The sequence below is a fragment of the Aulonocara sp. 'chitande type north' Nkhata Bay genome, linkage group LG4 (genome assembly GCF_057382095.1).
Source record: "Aulonocara sp. 'chitande type north' Nkhata Bay isolate Kocher_YH1m ecotype deep benthic linkage group LG4, A_spYH_male_GT1.1, whole genome shotgun sequence".
NCBI lineage: Eukaryota > Metazoa > Chordata > Actinopteri > Cichliformes > Cichlidae > Aulonocara > Aulonocara sp. 'chitande type north' Nkhata Bay.
This window is the reverse complement of record NC_141347.1, coordinates 36,717,489-36,740,467: the sequence shown is the minus strand read 5'-3', so window position 1 is coordinate 36,740,467 and position 22,979 is coordinate 36,717,489. Positions and strand designations below refer to the sequence as shown.

The 22,979-nt window shown below is 44.9% G+C and overlaps 2 protein-coding genes across 3 annotated transcripts; one reads left to right on the top strand and one right to left on the bottom strand.

Annotated features, from left to right (window-relative positions):
• The first annotated feature begins 506 nt into the window (after positions 1 to 506).
• On the top strand, positions 507 to 21,276 carry sgf29 (SAGA complex associated factor 29). Of its 2 annotated transcripts, none has more exons than XM_086290305.1 (10): positions 507 to 808; positions 17,929 to 18,002; positions 18,085 to 18,160; positions 18,236 to 18,308; positions 18,716 to 18,780; positions 18,868 to 18,997; positions 19,359 to 19,505; positions 19,591 to 19,626; positions 20,179 to 20,341; positions 20,878 to 21,276. In XM_086290305.1, the coding sequence occupies exons 2-10, from the start codon at positions 17,937 to 17,939 to the stop codon at positions 20,992 to 20,994; spliced, it is 873 nt and encodes a 290-aa protein (XP_086146431.1). In that variant the 5' UTR covers positions 507 to 808; positions 17,929 to 17,936; the 3' UTR covers positions 20,995 to 21,276. The 2 variants fall into 2 exon arrangements, with proteins under 2 accessions (XP_086146431.1, XP_086146430.1); XM_086290304.1 differs by lacking the exon at positions 507 to 808 and adding an exon at positions 17,385 to 17,496.
• nupr1b (nuclear protein 1b) lies at positions 5,337 to 7,198 on the bottom strand. Its single transcript, XM_086290303.1, has 3 exons — positions 7,018 to 7,198; positions 6,804 to 6,939; positions 5,337 to 5,586 (listed from the first exon to the last, which is right to left on the bottom strand). The coding sequence occupies exons 1-2, from the start codon at positions 7,112 to 7,114 to the stop codon at positions 6,812 to 6,814; spliced, it is 225 nt and encodes a 74-aa protein (XP_086146429.1). The 5' UTR covers positions 7,115 to 7,198; the 3' UTR covers positions 5,337 to 5,586; positions 6,804 to 6,811.
• Positions 21,277 to 22,979: the final 1,703 nt, after the last annotated feature.

Below are 22,979 nucleotides of genomic sequence, written 5' to 3'. Positions count from 1 at the left end.
TTTCAACAAAGGAAATTTACTTTATTGGTTATGTTTCAGTTTATATCATGAATATTTTCTTTAATGGTTCAATATTTGATAAACGTTTGTCCCCAATACACAAAATGTGTCCCAACTTTACAGAAACTCCATGAAATGTCTGATTTGCGTACATACATGCAGAACATGTGGTGCACGAGTGACGGTCGAGGGCAGACGTGGACGGCGTCCCGACTCATCACAGCTGAGCCCTCAAACGCGCTCTGGTTCCAAAAAAACTTCAGTCGGTCCTCACAAACATGGACATGAAAGCTTACACCCCCACTTACACAATATCATATTACCCACTCATAACAGACGAATGATCTCTGTCTCTTTGGCAATCCTCAGGACCAGTTGCTAGGCAACCAGGGGAGTTTCTAAGAGCACTGGTATCTCCTCTGCAGAGGGGGAGGTGATGGGGGAGGCGTGTGTGTGCGATAGTGGTACAGAAACACTGATCTGGATGTTGACTGGTGAGGCTGGTTATGTAAGCGTGTATAAATATTCCTGATCCCTGTTTCCACATCAGAGCCAAATCCTGCAGGTGTGCGGGGGATCCGATCCGTCCTGCTCCCCGCTCGTCCAGCAGCAGCAGATTTTTCCAGCAGCATCGCTTACAACGGTGGTGGAGCCAAACAGGAAGTCAGGATTAAGCAGAAATAGACCGTTTAGTTGGCCCGTTCGCACCGCACGAGCTGATCCTGTCTCACTAAATGCTCGGGATCTGGTTTCCCGGCAGCAGGAGGCCCATGACGGCTCCGGACTGAAGGTCATGATCTGCAAACAGGTGAGATGGTTCAGGTGTGCTGCGCGTCAGCCCGTGGACTGAAAAACCCTCAAATCCCTCAGCTGATCAGAGCGGCAGGGTTCACGCTGTGACAGGCAGACGATGCCAAAGTCATGAATAATACAGGAATAAATAATCCATCAAATGCATCAAAAATATAAAACATAATAACACATGCTTGGTTTTGTGAGAATCACAAATAAGACAGCTATAAATAAAAAAATATTACATTTTAAATTAAATATGAAGGTAAACTCCAAACATGCCCGTTTACGTAAATGAATGAATAAATAGATTTATCTGAACGTTTTGGTCCCTTTGATGGCATCTTGATGATACGGAGCCATTTATTTGTTCCAGCCTCTTACTGAAGAAGGCCTCCATTAAAGGGAGCAAAGTCGTTTTTCCACGGATGGGGGCAAAAATACCTAGAAATATAAATCATTTACAGGTATCTTTCCGAGACCGATAAAACGTTGGATGAGCATCCTTTAGCCTGCAGGTGTAGATTTGATGAAGCGTGTTCTGTTTTCACTCTGACACAAATCAGCCTCCAGTCTCTGAAGTTTCCACATCCTGCCCGGCGCCCGGCTAACTCCCGACTCCCTCAGCTGAGGCAAGTGAAGCCGCCGCAGAGTTGGATGTTAAATTATAGATATGACTTGTCAACTTCTTTAAACTTTGGGCCTTCAGTAGAGACTTTTATAAAAGATATATGTCGCCATGGTGACGTGACCCAGAGGTTTCTGAGGTCTGCATTTTAAAGTTTCCACAAGTTACTACTGATGCTAACATGTTTTGCTAGCAGTTAGCTGCTAGCTATCTTTGCAGACAGCTAGCAGCTAACTGCCACCTGTAGCTAACTGCCACCTGTAGCTAACTGCCACCTGTAGCTAACTGCCACCTGTAGCTAACTGCCACCTGTAGGTTCCTCTAACATCCATTTTTAGTGACATCATCTGACCAACAACACAGTTAAATGCAGTCGCATGGCAGGATGCTGTAAACGAACTTCAGTCAGGAGAACAACTGAGATAATCCATCCACAATACCAGGTTATATACATATACAAACATTAAAACATGTTAGAAACACAACAGCCTTAATGAACACAGAGTAGTTTGGAACCAGGGTTCATACGTCATCACTTAAAGACCAGATACAGTCTAACAAGCTAGAATTAGCTGATAACAGCACTCCACCTTCTTGTCTAAATATGGCAAAACACTAATGTTGAAGGGTGCCTACGTGCTTCTATTATTAACAGTTTGTGCAGTTTAAAAAACAAGAGTAATAAAGGGGAACCAATCAGGAAAAAGCAGCAAATTACTCTGTATTGAGTATTGGGGTCTCTATTGAGTCCAGTTTCAGGGCTGTTAAAGAAACAAAGGTCCAGCAGAGCACAGCTGGGTTTATGCCACACATGAGATTTGTTGTTGAGATGAGGAAAAGTACAGAGTAGCGAACTCCTGTTTTTTCTGGAAAGACTTCAGATATGAAATAATAATGAAAAGTGTCTGCGGCTGTCAGCGAGGCATCTCCGCCGCTGAAGCCCTGACGGCACACACGAAAGCGCCTGTGTTCAATAAGCGTCCCGCCTCACGCCGTATCTGCGCTCACACGGAGAGAGGCGGGCAATGAACCAATCACAGCGATGGTTCAGATTCAGAGGAGAGCTGCTGCAGGTACGCGGAGCTTCACTTTAATAAACACACGGCCAGAAACATCTGCACAGCTGCAAACACACAGTCAACCTGCAGGTCACATGACCACACCCAGCTCATACCTGAAAAGCTTTTTTTAAACTGTCACCTAATCAAACTAATCAAACATTTCTTTATAAAAACAAGCAAACAACAACAACCATCGCTGTCACAGACCTGATCTCGCCAGCCAGCCAAGACTTTAGAACAAGACTGATTTGATCCTTTTATTAGGTACAAAAAATTATTGACCCAAAATGTTTCCATGAGGAAGAATAAAACAGCTTCGAGAGGGAGACCCAAACAGGTCGAGGTGATGTGGACGGTTTGTCCTGGACTCCTGAGGCTGGGCACTCAAAACAAGTTCAGCACAGTCCGGCTGCTCTGTGTTAGCTGGCCCAACAAAACTTAAACCCCAGTTGGTGATAACAGGGATCACAATGGCGAGCATAGATACGCCCACATCGCTCTCCTGCCCAGGGCCTCAGGCTATTTCTTCTGGAGTACTGAGGGGTTCCCAAGCCAGCTGAGACATACTCTCAGGTCTGCCCAGAACATCCTGAATCACCTCCACGGGCTCCATGTGGAGAGGCAGCGACTCCACACCGAGCTCCTCCTGAATGACCGGGCTCTTTACCCCCGTGTGCTTCTTTCTGAACAGTTTCATTAGTTTAAACAAAAACCCAAGAACACAATCAAATGTTAATGCAGGACATGGATGATGTCATATTTGCCTATGTCCATCATTTATATACAGTTTGTGTGCTATTAAAATTGAGAAGCTGAAGGTTACTATGCTAATTCCTAATGAAGTGCTCGCTGAGTGTAGAAACCTGTGGGATGATTTTTACTCCACATAAAAACCCAAAAGGTCGTCGGCGCATCTTTGATTGTGGGGACGTCTTTGATTGCGGGGACATCTGAGCGTTGAGTGCGGTTTCATCACCTGCTGCTGCTCACAGCTCTGCAGCTTGTCCCGAGTTTCAGTGTGAGCTCCGCAGAGTCCGTGTTACGTAACGCTGCGCTGTTGCATAAGCTCGCATCTAAAACTGCAGCACAATAAACTTCAGTGTGATCAGACACTTTTCTCTGAGTCCTGCTCAAAGTCTGTGCTCACAGAACAACAGGGCCAGAGTCCAAGTGGAGCCAGGCAACACATCACTGTGACCTGTAAAGTCCTCACACACTTCACACATACTAGACTCTCAATGGCTGAGAGATGCTGCCCCCTGCTGGACGATCCATGCTCTCCACCAGTGTTGGTCAAGTTACTTGAAAAAGGTAATCAGTAACTAATTACTGTCCTGGTCGTTGTGTCCTTGGGCAAGACACTTTACCCTACCGCCTACTGGTGTTGGTCAGAGGGGCCGATGGCGCGATATGGCAGCCTCGCTTCTGTCAGTCTGCCCCAGGGCAGCTGTGGCTACAACTGTAGCTGCCTCCACCAGTGTGTGAATGTGAGAGTGACTGAATAGTGGCATTGTAAAGCGCTTTGGGTGCCTTGAAAAGCGCTATATAAATCCAATCCATTATTATTATTATTTAAACCTATTTTCTGCACATTCCAGCACATAAAATAAAATATTTTTTGTGTTTACACTCAGTCTTTCAAATAGATGCAAGTAAAACACAGCAGAAAATAAATAAAGTCAAAGACTCAGCGGTCCTGTTGCTCTATTTTCACCTGTAAAGCAGGACTGCGGTAGGCGGAGGTTTACCCTGGTGCAGGTGTGCCACGGTCAGTGGAAGGATCCGCGAGTTTCTCTGTGAGTTTCCCATTACGTCGTAGCTACTCGGTGCTTGTTTGGAAGTTTAGGGTTTTTTCGCTGTAAAAAGAAGTTTTCTTCCCACGCACAGCGGACACTAATGATTTTGTCACTTTTTATGGAATCAAACTCAAAGTAAGGTCAGTACTTCCACGCTTTAAACGCTGCACGCTCATACTCTCTCCCACAATCGATATGTGATCCACTGTTGATCTGCACACAGCTGTTGTCACGAACGTCGCACTCGCTTACGTCACTGTCGTGAGACATTCTCGCAAAAAAATCACGGTTTTAGTAACGCAGTAACGCAGCGTTCCTACTGGAAAGTAACGGTAATCTAATTACTGTTTTTGCAATAGTAATCCCTTACTTTACTCGTTTAGTTTACAGTAGCCCCTTACTCTAACCATAACTCACTGTAACCCTGTGTGAGTGCTGCTGGTGAAGTTACATCGCTGCTACACGTTCTCAGTGTTTCCATCTTCGTGGCGTCACAATCACTTTGTTTCATCACTTTGCAGATGAGATTGACCTTTAACCTGCACATTTTCACCTCTTCACCTGCATTCAAACAGCTCTGCCTGAGGAAGTGCAGCTGGGGTTAGCCGTACCAGACTCCATTCACAAAAACAAGATTTTACCTCATAAACTGAGTTGTCTGCTTCTGCTGTGATTGGTTCGCTTTAAAACCTTTCTTGCTTCAAATGACGGCCCACCAACTGCAACGGTTATATTTAGAACATTTTCACCTGTTTACCCGTCATAAGAGATGTCCTCCCGATCCCTTAGCAGCACTCAGCAGCAGTGCATCACTCCTGTGATCTGAAAGCTTTAATTCCTGCTTTTGTCAGTGGAGTCTGGTGCTTTGTTTCAACAAGCTGTCAGAGTGTGCTTCACATTTAGAACATCCACAAAAGCTCAGACGTTGGTATTTAAACACGTTAGTGTGGCTCTGAACTTTCTAGGCTCTCTTTCCTGGCGCCTCACTACATCCATCTTTTATATACAGGCTGTGTTCTTTCACTGAGGCCTAAAAGGAAGAAACAATGAACACTCTCATTTCAGTTTAACAAGTCTTTAATCGTAAAAACAAGTTTAAAAAACATCCTTAAGAATGAGCCATTTGCCGCCACCGCAGTCTCGGTGCGCGGTCGCGGTCCCAGCGGGGACCCAGGGGCACGCCGCCTCAGGTGAGAGCTCTCTAACACCTGCGGGCCCATCGGAGCTCAGATGCTCCTGCCATCTGCACGTGTCGTTCTGTCGCCAAGGACGCCATGGTCGGTTTCCGGGATGAGCCGTCCGAGATTCCCTTTAGTGGAAAAGAAAAATATAAAATAATTAATTAAAATAAATAAACACGAGGAGTTCAAGCATCTATTTACCAACAGCAGCACCATGTGTTAAAAATCTGTTTTAAAAAAATCCAAAATTAAAATTTTCCATGTTTTTCTTCATTTACAGTTTCATTAGGTGATCTGTCAGGTACATCTACGAGTTTATCCTGTAGGATTAAATCATAATAAAGCTTAAAAATGATGTAAGAACTGTATCGGTTCTAAATGACTTGCAGTACCTGCACAGGCCACCAGGAGGACACGTAAGAAGAAAAGAGATGAGGAGGAAGGAGGAGGAGGAGGACAAGGGAGAACATGAAGAAGACGAACAGGGATGTGGAAAAGAAGGAGGATGGAGAAGGCTTGGGGTGGGGCAAAGAAGGAGAGGAAGAGAGAGGAGCAGGAGGAGGAGATAAGAAGGAGGAGGATTGTAGAAGTGTACAAACTTCTACTGGAAATCTGCCCATTCAAACTATGAACCTGGTGATGACGTGCAGGAGGCGAAGGGCAGGAGTTAATAAACAGTTTTGTTCTGAGGGAATTCGTATTCTACGGGAAATATATTACATATATTTTAGCTAAAACAACAACTATGCTGTCTTTTCATACATGACGTCACTACTCCTCAACCTTAACTGTTAATTAACAGCTGGCTTTAAATTCAGCTGTTAATTAACAGTTAATTATTGTTAATAACTGTGGAGCAAGCGCAGTTTAGGAAAAGGCCTGATGTGGTACAGTATGCTGTGTTCCAAACATTCGTTTAAAAATCGACGATTTCAGATTCAGACCGATCCTCGAGCAAAGAAACCGAGAATATGGATTCAAAGTGGACCGCCTACACAGGAAACACGCTGCCTAAAATTCGGCGCACGACTCGATATAAAAATTAACTTTGGACTCTTTTCTGAGGGCTGTAAAGTCAAAGCGTGGCAGCAAAAGTGCTGCGGTAGAGGCTTAAATTCAAGTTCTGCACGCGGCGCGTCTGGCGTCACATTTGCCCAGTTCCAGCGTTCCAAACAGCCACAGACCAGACAGCGTTCAGAAATCTGCCCGTTTTGACGTGTTTATGGCCTCTGTCAGTGCAAACGGACTCATGTGAGTCAGACGCCTTTGCTCTGACTGAAACAGCATTCCTGCTTTACTTCGGCGCACAGTTACTGACACACAAACATGGTTTTCCCGGGTTTACCTCAATATTCACTCCTTGTCTTTCTTCTCGCTGTTCTGGAGCTTCTCCACGATCTTGCGCTCATGTCCTGCGGGGTTGTTTCTGTTGGTGTTGTCGCTGGCCTCCTTCTTTGTCCTGCCCTTCCGAGCCGAACCTTCTGCAACAGAAAAACTAAAGCAGTGAGTTTCCCGGGCCCGTAACACGAACCGGACCGAACCAGGACAGGTTAGCTCACCTGCGTATTTATCCGTCAGGTTATAGTACTCGTACTCGTCGTAGTACTCGTCCTCAAACTTGGTGGGCTTCATGTTTTTCACGTCGACGTGACTCATGTTTGTTTTTCCACAAGTTTGTCAGAGATCTTTGCGTCTGCGCAGTAAGCCTCTGTGTTCGCAGGTTTGTCTGTTTTTCGTCTTTCTGTGTTTATATATGAGAAGCATGCACCTCCTCCTCCTTCTCCTCCTCCTGACTCCTCCTGCAGGGCTCCTCTTTCCTCTGCACTAATGTTGCATCAGCCACAGAGCTGCATGCTCTGGATAACAAGAACACACTCTTTGTGTCAAATACACAACTTTTTGTCTCATGTTTCTACATTTTTTTTTTTAAGTCACATTCAGTATTTCTTCTCATAGCTTTAAACCTTTGTTTACATAGTTATTAGCTCTCGTTGGTTCTTACAGCTAATTCTCACTTACTTGGCTGGATACTCTTGTTTTGGTACTTTTTATATACCCACCAAGGTATCCTAACTTTCCTTCACCTGTCCTGTTTCTGAGCATGAAGCTTGTGTTATCTTCATCACATGCTGACACTCAGGTGTGCGGTGAATACCTGACACCTGTGTACGTGGTCTCTGGTCCTGTGACTCCTGTGAGACCCGACCTTGGTTCCCCCGGATGATCCCGGGTCTGTTTTCTTTGGTTATCAGCAGCTGCTGTGGTCACATGACCCTGACCTGGTTCGTGGTGTTTATCTAAAGCTGCTCCACCTGCGCTGCAGTGTGACAGCAGATCACAGCCGTCCTGCAGAAATGTTTCCATTAATGTGACCCAGACTCATCTCCAGAAGCTTCACTGTGACTCTTGGAGCCTGGCTCCTCGGTTTGTTTCCTCTCATCACTCAGAGGTCCTTTCAGACACGATCGTAACCGCTTTCACTTTTGTTTTTCATATCAGTTTAAAAACTTACTTTATTGGAAAAACGTGCAGCTAAAACTGAAGATCCAAAGCAGCATGAAAGGACCGCTGCAGTTACTTATATTAGTTAGTGATATTAGCTTTGTTTCGGTGTCCTTGTGTCCACATTTATCTAATCTGTGTGGAACAAACTCTGGACTGAGCGTCTCAGAGGAACAAACAGAAGAACGAGCGCTTTGCTCTCTGCTCGTGGTTCAGATTCAGCACATTTTTACATTTGAGCTGTAAAACACTTCAGCTCAGCACAGGTGTCGCTTTCTGTCACACAGACACACACAGACACACACAGAGACACACAGAGACACACAGACATACACAGAGACACACACACACACACACACACACACACACACACACACACACACAGACATACACAGAGACACACAGAGACACACACACAGACACACACAGACACACACACACACAGACACACACACACACAGACACACACACAGACACACACACACACAGACACACACAGACACACACACAGACAGACACAGAGACACACACACACACACACAGACACACACACACACAGGCACACACACACACACAGACACACACACAGACAGACACAGAGACACACACACAGACACACACAGACAGACACACACAGACAGACACAGACACACAGACACACACAGAGACACACACACACACACACAGACACACACAGACACACAGACACACACAGAGACACACACACACACACACACAGAGACACACAGAGACACACACAGACAGACACAGAGACACACAGAGACACAGAGACACACACAGAGACACACACAGACACACACAGACAGACACAGAGACACACAGAGACACACAGACACACACAGACAGACACAGACACACACAGACACACACAGAGACACACAGAGACACACAGACAGACACAGAGACACACAGAGACACACAGACAGACACAGAGACACACAGAGACACACACAGAGACACACACACAGACACACACACAGACAGACACAGAGACACACACACAGACACACACAGACACACACACACACAGACACACACACACACAGACACACACACAGACACACACACACACAGACACACACAGACACACACACACACACACACAGACACACACACACACACAGACACACACACACACACAGACAGACACAGAGACACACACACAGACACACACAGACAGACACACACAGACAGACACAGACACACAGACACACACAGAGACACACACACACACACACAGACACACACAGACACACACAGAGACACACACACACACACACACACAGAGACACACAGAGACACACACAGACAGACACAGAGACACACAGAGACACAGAGACACACACAGAGACACACACAGACACACACAGACAGACACAGAGACACACAGAGACACACAGAGACACACAGACAGACACAGACACACACAGACACACACAGACAGACACAGAGACACACAGAGACACACAGACAGACACAGAGACACACAGACACACACAGACAGACACAGAGACACACAGAGACACACAGACAGACACAGAGACACACAGACAGACACAGAGACACACAGAGACACACAGACAGACACAGAGACACACAGACAGACACAGAGACACACACAGACACACACAGAGACACACAGACACACACAGACACACAGAGACACACACACAGACACAGACAGACACACACACAGACACACACACAGACACAGACACACACAGACAGACACACACACACACAGACAGACACAGACACACACAGACAGACACACACACACACACACACACACAGACACAGACACACACAGACAGACACACACACACACACACACACACAGACACAGACAGACACACACACAGACACACACACAGACACACACACACACAGACAGACACACACACACACAGACAGAGACACACAGAGACACACAGACAGACACAGACACACACACACAGACACACTTTTGAACTTTGAATTGACCGTTCTCTTTTTTCTCTTTTTTAGATCTAAGCTCATCACACGTGTGTTTGTTCGTCGTTCGTAAGTTTGATGTTTGATGTTATAAACGTATTTTAATCTTTCCGATGATGATTTTGTGTTTTTAGCAGCAAACTGTGGACGATCACGTCTTCGTGCTGCAGACTCAGTGAAACAGGATTTGTCAGACGTCGAGCTGAAATCTCGTCATTCTGCTGAATCGCGGAAACTTTGTCTCCTCGCGTTTGACTGTTTATCTCACAGTTTGAAATATTTCATGAATAACTGACTTTTTATGAAATCAGCCTTTTATCATGTTTATGTCGCAGCTCTAAGTCACGGCTGCATGTTTGCGCGTTTTAAACCGAGTGTGTAATCTGCAGGATGTGAGCTCAGGATGTTTACTTTGCTGCAGACGTGTGCGCAGTCACATGTGCGAGGCGTGTCGCGCTGCCAGAGAACACACAGCTCGCAGATATCAGCTGATATCAGCAGGTAAACATTAACCGCTGCTGGAAACTCGCTCAGGTGTTTTCATCTTCATGAATCCTTTCACTGCACGTTACACGCACTAACACAGCTGCAAACGTTTCCTGTTAAATCTCCTGAAATTGTTTCATTTATCGATCAAAGTCCCTAAAAATCAGCAAGAAAAGCAGGAAATCTTCACCTGAGAGGCCACTGATCATTGGACCTGCTGAGGGTTTGGGGTGTACGCGCGTCCTCTCGTGCACTGGAGTCATTTTGGTTTTGGTTTTTTACAGCTTCTTTGAACCAGTGTTTCCAGTTTTTATCCGTCTCAAACCAGCACAGCCACCTCTGATTTACTAAAGCCGGGGCCCAAAGTTTGTGCTGACGGGTTAAATATGAAAAAACACGGATGAAAAATGTGCGGTGCAAAAGACGAACAGTGATGATTTCTAAATGCTTTATCATAGAATTCCATGTATGTAAAACAAAGAATCATTTTAAGGTGAAATGATTGAACAGTTTTAATTCAGATCTTTCAAACACCTCGAACGTTTTAGTTCTTCTGATTTTGGACGTTTGGAGTTGAAACACAAACGTCTAAACGACTCAGCTGATGTGAACATAAGCAGGTCCTGATGACATCAGTCACGCCTCATTAATCTGCTGCTGAACAGTGTTGGTCAAATGACTTGAAAATAGTAATCAGTTACTTGTTACTGATTACTTCTCCAAGAAAGTAATCCCATTACTTTACGTAGGGTGTCTTGCATTGAAATCTGCTGCAATGACCTGGTTACTGCGTTCACCAGATATCAACACGATTCCGCTCCTCACGTGTTAACCTCTTCGACATGTCAATGGCTGTGAACACAGAGAAAGTTGTAAATAACTCATGAAAGAATAAAGTTACGTTGAAACCAAGCACACCATTGTTTTTCTTGTGACATTACCAAGAAGTTTGATGTGTCACATGACCCTCTTCCTATTGAAAAAACAAAAGTTGGCAGCCGCTTATCGGGGCCTGGAGCCTGGGGCTCGCTCGGGCCCCTTCGGGGGTGGGGTGCCCCCGGCCTCTCGGCCTGGGGCTCGGTCACTCAGGCACAGCTGGCGGCCGGCGGAGCTCACGGGCGCGTCACTGCAACTCCCCCTGGCTTCTGCTCCGCGGCTGCTGAGTGAGCCCTCATCTGGGACTCTCCTCAGCTCTTACTGGGACAGTGGCGCAGCTGCCCCTCTGTGGGTCTTCCTTGGTCTCTTGTGTTCTGGGGGCCTCTGGATGTCTGGAGTTTTGATCTCCTCCATACCTGCTTCACACCCTGGAGGACGGGGCTGTGGCCCCCCCACACTCCCTAGCAGATCGTTACATGGAGAAACCTTTGGAATACAAGCGCGCTGATCCACACAGGTATGCACACGGGTGTTCACTGCTCGTAGACCCAAATTACACCTTTCTTGGCTGCTACTTCGAAGCACATCTGTCCTGCGTGCTGCACAACAACATTGAATATTTAGTATTTACTGCTGTTTACACTTAGCTAGATTAATGCGATGGTGTTGTGTTTAGTATGTTGCTTTGTTTTTTTTTTGCTTGTTTTCTATTCTCCTCTCAACAGGTGATCCAGGAGATTTTTTTTCTCCCCCCCTTTCTCACTGTCCCTCTCCCCTTCTGTTTTTCCTTTCCTTCCTCTTTCTTTCTCCCTTTCCTATCCCTCACTCATGTCTGTCCCGTCTGTAACATCTGAAAATAAAATATAATAAATAATAAAAACAAAGATCGACCAAATGGACCAATACGGCAATGCCACGATGATCCATTTGGCAAAGTAAATCCATTGGGTATCCTTGTTGGTCTTCAGACAACAATTCTGATGGCTAAAGAACCAAATGGGACAGGCGAGAAAAAAAAAAGAAAAAAAAAAAGAAAAAACAAAAGTTGTATCCAAGATGGCCGACTTCTAAATGGCCACCATGGTCGCCGCCCATCTTGAGGAGTTTGCCCCTCACATATACTAATGTGCCACAAACAGGACTTTAATATCACCAACCATTCCCATGTTGTTACACTGTATCCATAGAAATGGCCCACCCTGTACAATGTGTTTGATGTATGAAGCTAAAATTTCAGCGTGCACATTATAGCCGCTCAAACTTTGGACCGTAACATTTTTGTTCAAACTTTGACGGTCAAGAAGAAATGGAGCGACCCCGAATATTTTCACCTCGGTGCTTCCTGTCTCTTGCTCTTTTGTCACTTCCCACATGTGTAGTTATTGCTGCTCACTTCCTGTTTTATTTTGGTAGTCTCTCCTGGCCTTGATTCTTATCACCTGTGTCTCCCTGTGTGCAGGATTCAGGCGTTTTATTGTCCTGACTGGAAACTTTTACAGACAGTCGAGAAATGATCCACAAAGAGCAGAAAGAACTCCACATCCAAAATACACCAAATATACAAAATCATGACACGTAATCCTGCAGTAAAAAAAATCACTACTGTGTGTAAAAACCACTAAAACGGTGCGGGGATGGCTCCGATGGCACATAAAAGGATTTAAAGAGGTTTTTGGTGCTGTTACTCATGCGGTAGAATCCACAGCAGCTCGGGCCTGTTGCTCTGCCTGCTGCTCGTAAACAGTATTTAGTTTGGTTCCAACATTTCCACCGATGAAGGAAAATATTCAAACTGATTCAACAAAAGTTAAAAACGTCATTTCTCTTCTATCAGAAAAAGCCCAGGCGTCGTGGCTCCTCCTGACCTCTGCTTCCACATCAGCCACGGCCCAAAGTGTTTCTGTTGCTCCCTCCGGTATCTGAGCGCCTGATGTTGGACTGCAGTCCAGGGTGAGATTCTCTGAAGTCAGAGGACTAATGATGATGTCCTCTGTGACTTTAAGGATGTGCCTGTTCGCATGCTTGGACAGTTTGGACTTGTTATTTTACAGCTTAAATAAAGGTTTGCTTGTGGTTCCCATCAGCACACACAGCACAACTCTGCCTGAGCCTGACTCTGGACTTGATATTTGCTGTTCATGGGCGTCACTTTGGTTATCTGTCAGGTGTGTGCTGACCTTCTGACTGCTTCAGGGATCAATAAATAAAACCAATAACATCAGGATTGCAGGTAGAGAGTCGCTGTGTTTATCTGCGGCGTTTTTCCTTTGAGTGTCTCCTGCACGTCGCTGCTCTGTCACCTCGCCACAGATGGTAATGATTAACTGTCAGGATGTTTACCTGCAGAGTCGTGTCAGTGTCGGACGACACCAGCAGCACATGCCCGACAACAGGCTCCTCCTCCTCTCACCTGAGAGATAACCACCCATTTCTTCTAACAGAAAAACAACAGTCAGCAGGATTTTATTTTGAAAGGGCCGCTATCAGACAGCAGGTTTAGAGAAGACCTGACACGAGGAAATCAGGTTTCCTGTTTCAGAAGTAGTGATGGGCTTTCCGTCTCTTTTTAGAGAACAGGGTCTTCAGGTTGTTTTGTTCCTTTAATTAACTTATTACCAACAACAATATAAAATTAAGCAGAAAAGGAATTACTAATGTAAAAAGAAAAAACGTGGTTTTATTTATATATGTTTATATATAAATGTATACGGTGGCCCCTAGAGACAAAACACGTACAAACTCCAAAACACATTTCTAGCATGAACTGAACTTCAAAGCAGAGCTACTAGATCACTTAAATGACACAATTGAAAGCATGTGTGTATTGTTTGTGTATTTATACACAGGCACTCATATATATTCAAATAATTAAAAAAAAAAAGTTCATGTACCTGTTACTACCACACACCAAATCCGGTCGTTGGTACTTGCTGGCTTGTGTAGCCTCTAGGTAACAAAAGCTCAACACTGCCCCCTAGCATCCTGGAGCACTGCTGTTGTGTTTTGTACGTGTTTTGTAGGGGCCACCGTAAATATACTTTTATTTATTCACTCCACATAAAATGTAATAAATAAATCATATAATACAAAAACCAACTATTTAAATTTCAGCTTTTTCCTTTTAAACAAATTTAAAGTGAAACAACACAAAACACAGCAAACCACAACACAATTAAATATAAATTATAATATGAAAACAAAAAGAACATGCACATTCTCTGTCATATGGACCTGCATGAATAAACTTTCTGAATCCTTTATCATCCACAGCTGAAAATAGTTGTGGATGATTACTATACCTTTCTAATGTGACCTTGTTGTCCCTGCTCTCTCTCTCTCTCCCTCCCGCTCTGTTCCTGTGCTACTGCGAGTGTAACTACCGCCCCGCCCCCCTCTGCCCAGCGCAAAGCACAAGGCTCGCGTGCAGAGTGAAGCGGGAAAAAAGTGCGAGAGGGAGAGAGAGAGAGAGAGAGAGAGAGAGAGAAAGAAAAGAAAAAACATGGCTCCCAATAAGGAGCCGGCTCGCGTCGTTCGCTTCAAAGAGTCGGCTCTAAGAGCCGTTTAGTTCGCGAGCGACACATCACTATTCAGAAGTGGTGAAGACTCTGTCCTCAGCCTGGAACAAGTTTATTCCTCTTTCATGCAGCTGATATCAAAGAACCAATCAGAGGCCTTCATCTGCTCGCACACTGAAATCTTAATGAACTGTATTTATGATCAATTCAATTCAATTCAATTCAATCTTTATTGGCAGACTACATGTCCATAAAAACAAGACAAGAAACACACACACACAACTCCCCCCCCCCCCCCCCCACACACACACACACACAACACAAGGTATACCATTAAATATATATATGTATATAAATAAGTATATAAAGCATTTGTAAAAATATAAAACCATAATATACATAAAACACAATTACTTAAAATAAATCAATAAATACACAAACACTTTAACCAGTGCTTTCTGAGACTGGATGAGTAACGGGAACCACTCACTGTCGGATCTGTAAGTGCTAAAATTATACTGTTACTCGAACCATCCAGTCGTTCTCTAAAACTGAACATTAACTTTCTTAAAAGTGCTTTAAAAGTCCAAACACCCACAGCTACAAACATCTGGCTGGCACTACCACTTCTAGGTATCCTGCAAAGGATTCTCATCGCATCATTATATGCAACATGCAGCTTCTGCATGCTACATTGTTTGTAGGATGACCACAAGGGGGCAGTATATAGCGGTGTGCAATACGCTTTAAACAAAGCCACTTTAACTGGAAGTGAACAAAAGCTGAATTTGCGTGCAATAGTATTTGCCTGCACATAGAGCTTACATCGTTGTCTGTATATGTCATCATCATCATTCATTTGCTCAGTAATAAAGTGACCGAGGTATTTCACCTTTTTATGAACTTCAAGAGTTTTTTGTGCCAGTTTAAACAAAGGGAAATTTAGCTGTTTATCCTGCTTGGTTCTACATATCAAAACAGCACTTTTAGCAGCATTGTACTCAGTGTCATATTGCACACCATATTCAGTACAGACATTAAGAAGATCCTGTAACCCAGCACTGCTTGGACTAAAAACAACCAGGTCATCTGCATACATAAGATGATTTATCAGTGCTTTACCTAATATACACCCAGTGTTACAGGCTCTCAGCTGTATGGACAAATCATCGACATATAAATTAAATAAAATTGGAGACAAAATCCCACCCTGTCTGACACCATTGCTGACACCAAAGGGGGCAGAAATACTGCTTCCCCATTTAACCTGCATGTTCTGATGAGCGTACCAGTAAGAGAGAATCCTCACGATGTATTGAGGAACTCCCCGTGTCTTCAATTTATCAAAAGGTTTTCTGTGGTTCACTCGATCAAAAGCCTTAGAGGCATCAATGAAACACATGAGGACAGATGAATTTTTAGCCCTATACAACCTGACTATTTCCTTGAGTGCATATATGCACATGTCAGTGCCGTGCTTTGGTTTAAAGCCAAACTGATTATCCAGAGAAGAGATGAACACACTAACTCTATCAAACAGGATTCTTTCTAACACCTTAGATAAAATACTGGCTAGTGCAATCGGCCTGATCAATCAGTGATCGATGTGAGTTTAATGAAGCTTCAGACCCAGAAACACTGATCAGCGATCAATCACTGCATCTGTCCATCACTGTAATCAATCGCAGTGATAGAGACAAACCCGAGGAAACTAAGAGCGTTGATGCTTTTAATGGAGGCTGCAGAGCGTGAATGTGTGCAGTTATCAAACATGTGGATCACATGGATCACATGGATCACACGTCCACCAGAAAACTGAATCTGATCTTTATCTTCAGTTTATGGCTGAATCTTTAAAGCCATGGACTCCATCTTTCTTTCGAACGTGGCTCTGCTCTTCATATACTCGTAGCCATGGTGAATCCTGGTATCGGCCTGGTCTGTTTTTTTTTTTTTTTAAAAAGCGTTTTTTTTAACATGAAGGGGATCTGTGGAAGGTTTATCCCTCCTCTCGCCCTGTGACAGCAGGGACAGACTCCAGATTCAGATTACTCAGTAAAAAAACATAAATCAAAACACAGGGTCAGGCTAGGAGAGAAGAAACTGGAATTTGTGACATTATAGTTGCAAGTTCACAAAAACACACACACACACACATTTTCTGTTTAATATTTCTTAAATATTTCTTTCTTGTAAATTTCCATTTTTAAACTCGCTCTGTCTCCTTCTTCTTACCCCAGCCTATATCTTGACAAAGGATCACAAATTTCCTCCAAGGAAACACTAGATTACCACAGAGGCAACTGTAAACAGCACAGGTAACGGGAAAGAGACAAAATGTTTGTACACAAAAAAATAACAGCAAAGAGCTGGGAAAATCTTTAAAAACCAGAAAATAACTGCACACAAATAAATTACAGATAAATAATGAATGGCTACAAAGGGTATAATAAAGTCACATAAGTACAACAAAAAGAAATACAATTTTTAAAGTAAAATGTTTACGTTTTTTAAGCGCCCCGTGTCTGTAGTACCACACTCCTCCCAGTTGGTGGCAGTGTGTTCACCGAAACGGCTGCACACGATTAGTACCAAAGAAGAAGAACAGAAGGCCAGTACCTGCGGTTCCTGAGTTGAGCGCAAATAATAGAAGAAAGCAGCTCGGTGAGGAGGTTTGGGAGCTGGTTTTGAGGGAAATATGACGCTTATTCCGATCATTGATCTATCTGAGTTGAATATATATTGCTAATGGTTTTCTTTAATCCGATTTTTGGCGTTACGAAGCATTTCCGAGCCGTTTTTGTCTGTAGCGAACTTTACACCAAACCCCGTTCAGAAATCTTTTATTTAAGACATCCCGTGTTTTCCAGAAAACACCCAACACACATAGAGCACGACTTCAGTTATGTTACATACGAGTATTGATTCGGAACTTTATATCCAGTATGTTATGACCGCGGTGATCGAAATGTTCAGACTATTTGTGCTTTGTGAAGTGTTCACCGTCATTAAAACCGCCTTAAAGTAGACGTTTTTTAAATGAGGTTTTGTATGTTGTAACTAAGCGCTGCTGTTTGATGCTCCACATCCTCACAGGTTAAATCATGTCCGCTGACCCCAAGATTGCGGAGCTGCTCACTGAGCTCCACCAGCTCATCAAGCAGACACAGGTCAGTATTGATCCGCTTCCTTTGTGATTGATCAGGTCAAGCTTTGATCACATCCTAATTACCTGCACTCGGCCCGCTTCAGGAGGAGAGGTCACGCAGTGAACACAACCTGCTCAACATCCAGAAAACGCACGAGAGGATGCAGACTGAGAACAAGAGTGAGTGTCAGCAGCTTTGAGCACATGTGCTGAATTTGTCGTTTGGTCCTAAACGTGGACGTGTGTCTCCTGCAGCTTCTCCGTACTACCGCACCAAGCTGAGGGGGCTCTACACCACGGCCAAGGCAGACGCTGAGGCGGAGTGCAGGTGAGAGGCCACTGAGCATGACCTTTAACCTTTAAATATCATGGTGATCTCACTTATATGTTATACAGGAGACTTCCAGTCTCAAGCTTGTTATTGTTTTGTTTAAATAAAGGTTATACAAATGAAAAAATAAAGGGGGACAGATGCATGAACACCATGACTGAAGCGCAATAAGCAGTAATTTCCTCTGAGTACAGACTGAGACTCTGTTGGAGCCTTTTTAATGACATCATGTGACCAGTAATATGGCTGCTGTGAGGTCACTGCACGAACAGGCGGCCCAACAACCTGAGCTCGGGTTTCCGTTCATGTCGCCTTTCTAGCCTGTTCGTTTTCACATTTCTACTAAGAGTGAGTGAAAATCACGTTTTTCTTCTTCTTTTGTGTCTTTTCCTTCCGCCTCTCAGCATTCTGCGTCACGCCCTCGATAAGATCGCAGAAATCAAGTCTTTGCTGGAGGAGCGGCGGATAGGTGCGTGTCCGGTATTCGGCCTCTCACATCTGCAGCTGGACTTCCTGTTTCATGTGACACAAAACTCACCTGTCTGTCTGTCTGCAGCTGCAAAGATGGCGGGCGTTTATAGCGACAGTGACCCTCCCAGGAAGACGATGAGGCGTGGCGTCCTCATGACGCTCCTCCAGCAGTCGGCCATGACACTTCCTCTGTGGATCGGGAAGCCGGGGGAGAGGTAGGTGGTACTGCCCCAACGCCGGTGGCCACAATATTGGGCTCTAGTGACGTCCCCACAGCGCCATGGAAACACCTCAGATGGTGTTAAAGAGCAGCTTTGTGTCCTCGCCCAGGCTTCCTGTGAGGTCACGTCTTTATTTCAGGCTTTTATGCGTTTCTTTCACCATCACGTTAAACGGTGGTGGTGAGGCATCTTCTCTTTAAAAACGAGGACGTCACGTTTATCCGCCGAGTGTCTCTTCTGTTCCCGCCATGAGCAGCGAGCGGCACCGGCTTGTCGGTAGCTTGTACCCGATGCTCAGGTGTGCTCCGGCTGACTTTCTGAGGTAGCATCTTCTCTGTGACTCCTCCCTCTCCAGCCCTCCTCCTCTGTGCGGGGCGACCCCTGCGAGCAGTGACTACGTAGCCAAACAGGGAGACAAGGTGGCGGCGAGGGTGAAGAGCGTGGAGGGCGACGAGCAGTGGATCCTGGCTGAGGTGGTCAGCTACAACCATTCCACCAACAAGTAAGAACACGTGACCGTTTGTGGCGACGCCTGTGTGGTGTAATGCGATCATCAGCCTCTGACGCCTCCTCTGCTCCCCCTGCAGGTACGAAGTGGACGACATCGACGAGGAGGGCAAAGAGTGAGTTCCTCTTCGTTATGTTCTCTGACAGGAACAACGTGAAGGGCTTTCACGTTGAAGCTCGGACCGCAGCAAGGCTTTGTGAGCGAGGCCGAGTACGACTCCCAGCTTTAGCCAGAAGCAAGTGTTTATAGGATTTTACATCTGCTCTGGTTCTTCGTCTCTTCTCAGTGTTTTCCTCCTCCCGCTTTTCCTCGTCATCTTTCTTCTTAGAGTCGTTCTCGTGCTGCAGATTTTTGTCCCTTCGCCTGTTTTTCGTGGACTTTCCTCCATTTTCAGTTTCCATCATTATTCAGATCAGTGTACAGACGTTAAAATCAGAGGCTGGTTTATATGGGACGGTTTAAACCTGATTGCCACGCCTCTGACTCATTCATGAATGCAGTGATTGTGGGCGGGGCTTGTATGTTTCAGCGCGCGAAACGTGTGTTGATCTTGTCACAGAGGAGTAAACTGTGCCGGGTCTGTGGGAGAATCTCAGCAGCTTGTTCTCTAAAAGTGACAAATCTGCTCCTCCTTCTTCTTCTTCTTCTTTGTTTTCTGAGCGAGCAGGCGGCACATGCTGAGCAGACGGCGGATCATCCCTCTGCCGCAGTGGAAAGCCAACCCGGAGACGGACCCCGAGGCGCTGTTCAGTAAGGACCAGCTGGTGCTGGCCCTTTACCCTCAGACCACCTGCTTCTACCGAGCGCTCATCCACACGCCGCCGCACAGGGTGAGGTTTTATTTTGACAGGCGCGTCTGTGACGGGTCAGCCTCGGCTCAGGGAACGCCGATTAATAAAAGTCTTTTCATGTTTTATCCTCTATGAGTTTATTCTGTGTAACGTTTATTCCAGAGTCGTTATAGCTTCTGCATAGACTGTAGATAAAAGATGCACGTGGCCACTGTCACGTCATCCTCTGGTTTCCAAACATTCGTGTTTTTGTTACTGTGACGTTGGCTTTTGGCGTCGGAAGTGACGGCGCGCCGACTTAGAGCCAAAGCTGATCAGCAGCTCGCCGCGGAGGAGGGTGGGGGCCGAAAACCACTGGGTGATGTCACAGACACTGCTTCCATCTTCTCTGTACAGTCTGTGGGGATTGACTCATTATAGGAGCCTCTAGTGGACATCAGAGGAACTGCAGCTGCTTCAGCCGCAGAGACAGAAACTGTGACTGAGAGCTGTTAATAAAGTGTGTGTGTGTGTGTGTGTGTGTGTGTGTGTGTGTGTGTGTGTGTGTGTGTGTGTGTGTGTGTGTGTGTGTGCAGCCTCAGGACGATTACTCGGTGCTGTTTGAGGACACGTCGTACCCTGACGGTTACTCACCGCCGCTCAACGTGGCCCAGCGCTACGTGGTCGCCTGCAAAGAGAACAAGAAGAAGTGAGCGGCGGCGGTGGGACCAAACGTCCATGTTTATAAGAACACGTGTTCCTCAGTCTGATGCTTGTATCCCTGGGACTGATGTTGTTTCTTGTCAGCTCTCATCAGAGTGGGATTTGTATTGATCAGCTGATCAGATGTTGAACAGCAGGAAGCACTCGAGGAAGAAGAAAAAAACGTTTTTTTAATTTATTTTCAGGAAGTAAAAAAAACTCATTCATGTTTTATTCAAACTGTTTTGTTTTTTTACGTGTTCGTGTTTGTTGTTTAAAAAAACTGTGCACAGGTTTGTGTCCACGTCTCTTCTCTTTGTGTAAAACTGAGCATGACTCCAAAGTACAGACGCACAGGAAGTCGGTGAAACACACGACTCTCGTTTGAAACTAAAAGCTGTGACACGTGGAAACGTGATCTGCACGAGGAGCAGAAGCAGGGTACAGGTCCTGGGGTCACCGTCCTCGGGTCATGCTTGGACTTCCAGCTGTGTTTACTTGAAGGTTAAAAGAAAACCAGGTGCTTCAGTCAGATTAATACACGACAATCAATAGAATCAGAATATTCGTCCCTAAGTAAATTATGTGGGTTACAGTTGCTCCAGGACAGCAACAGACTGAACTGTTTAAACCATACAATATGTTCCGAGTTTACAAATTTAACAGAGAGATGACATAAAGCTTTATTAGTCCCACACGTTGGTCACTGCCAAAAATATTGTGGTCAAGTTTAAGAGCAGCAAGAGTTCAGAAAAACAATAAGTTAAAAATAGAATAACGTGCTACACAACAAGAGTAAAATGCTTTGTCATAGTAGGAAAAATTGCACATCAGGGAGACAGCTACAACTGTGTGAGTCTGCACAGGTGTGGTCATCTGCAGAGACCGACGGCAGCTGGAAGGAAAGACCTGTGAAATCTCCGTCCCACATCATGGGTGCAGCAGATGAAGGAGCTGCTCAGGGTGTAACTGTGCATTAGTTGTACAGGGAGATGGCCACAGGCAGGAATGACTTCCTGTGTCATTCAGTGGTGCATTATGGGTAATCTCAGTCTCTCACTGAACGTGCTCCTGTGGCTAGCCAGCACGTCATGGAGTGGGTGGGAGGTGTTATCCAACATTGTCTTTGTCTTAGACAGCACCAGCCTCTCCGACACCACCCTAAGGAAGTCCAGCTCCGTCCCCACAACATGACTGGCCTTGAGGATCAGTTTATTCAGTCTGTGGGGGTCTGCGACCCTCAACCTGCTGCCCCAGCATGCAGCAGCATAGAGGATCGCACTGACCGTAACAAAAAATCCTGAGAATTGTCAGACAGATGTTAAATGACCTCAGCCGCTTCAGAAAATAGAGCCGAGTCTGGCCCTTCCTGTAAAGTGCAGTGGTGTTTTTAACCCTGAGGTATTTATAGTCCTCCACATGAAGAAAGTTCTTTTAATGTGCTCCTGGCAGCACGAGGAGCCCACGCACGTGCTCCTCTCTTTATTTATTTTAATGAAGCATCTGAAACATCACACAAACTGTCAGTGTGCAGTTTGGAGGACGACAATCTCCAGCTTTGTTTTCATTCACACTGATCTCAGGAACGTAGTGTTTCCATTTCATATATTACCAGATATTAATGAGATTTTGTTGTATTTGTTATTTTTGTGATATTAAAATATTATATGAATTTCTCTTAAATTCACAGCTTGTTTTATAAGTTTGTCCATGTTTAAATTAAGTGTTTTTAATTCTAGTAAACTCACCTGTTTGTTTTTTCCACATAAATTCCATACTCTAAAGTACTTTAATTTGATCTTGTTCTTATAAGTTTGGGAATTTTTCTTATAATCCTTCAATTTTCAACCTTTTTTCCTCAAAAATATATTTTTGCTAGTTTTTTTTTGTTCTTGTAAACTGGACACTTGTTTTTCTCTGCAGAAAGCAGATTTTTCTTTAAGTTTTTTCTCCGAAATTCCAAATAACCTTGAAAATACTGAAACTGGTTCCTTAG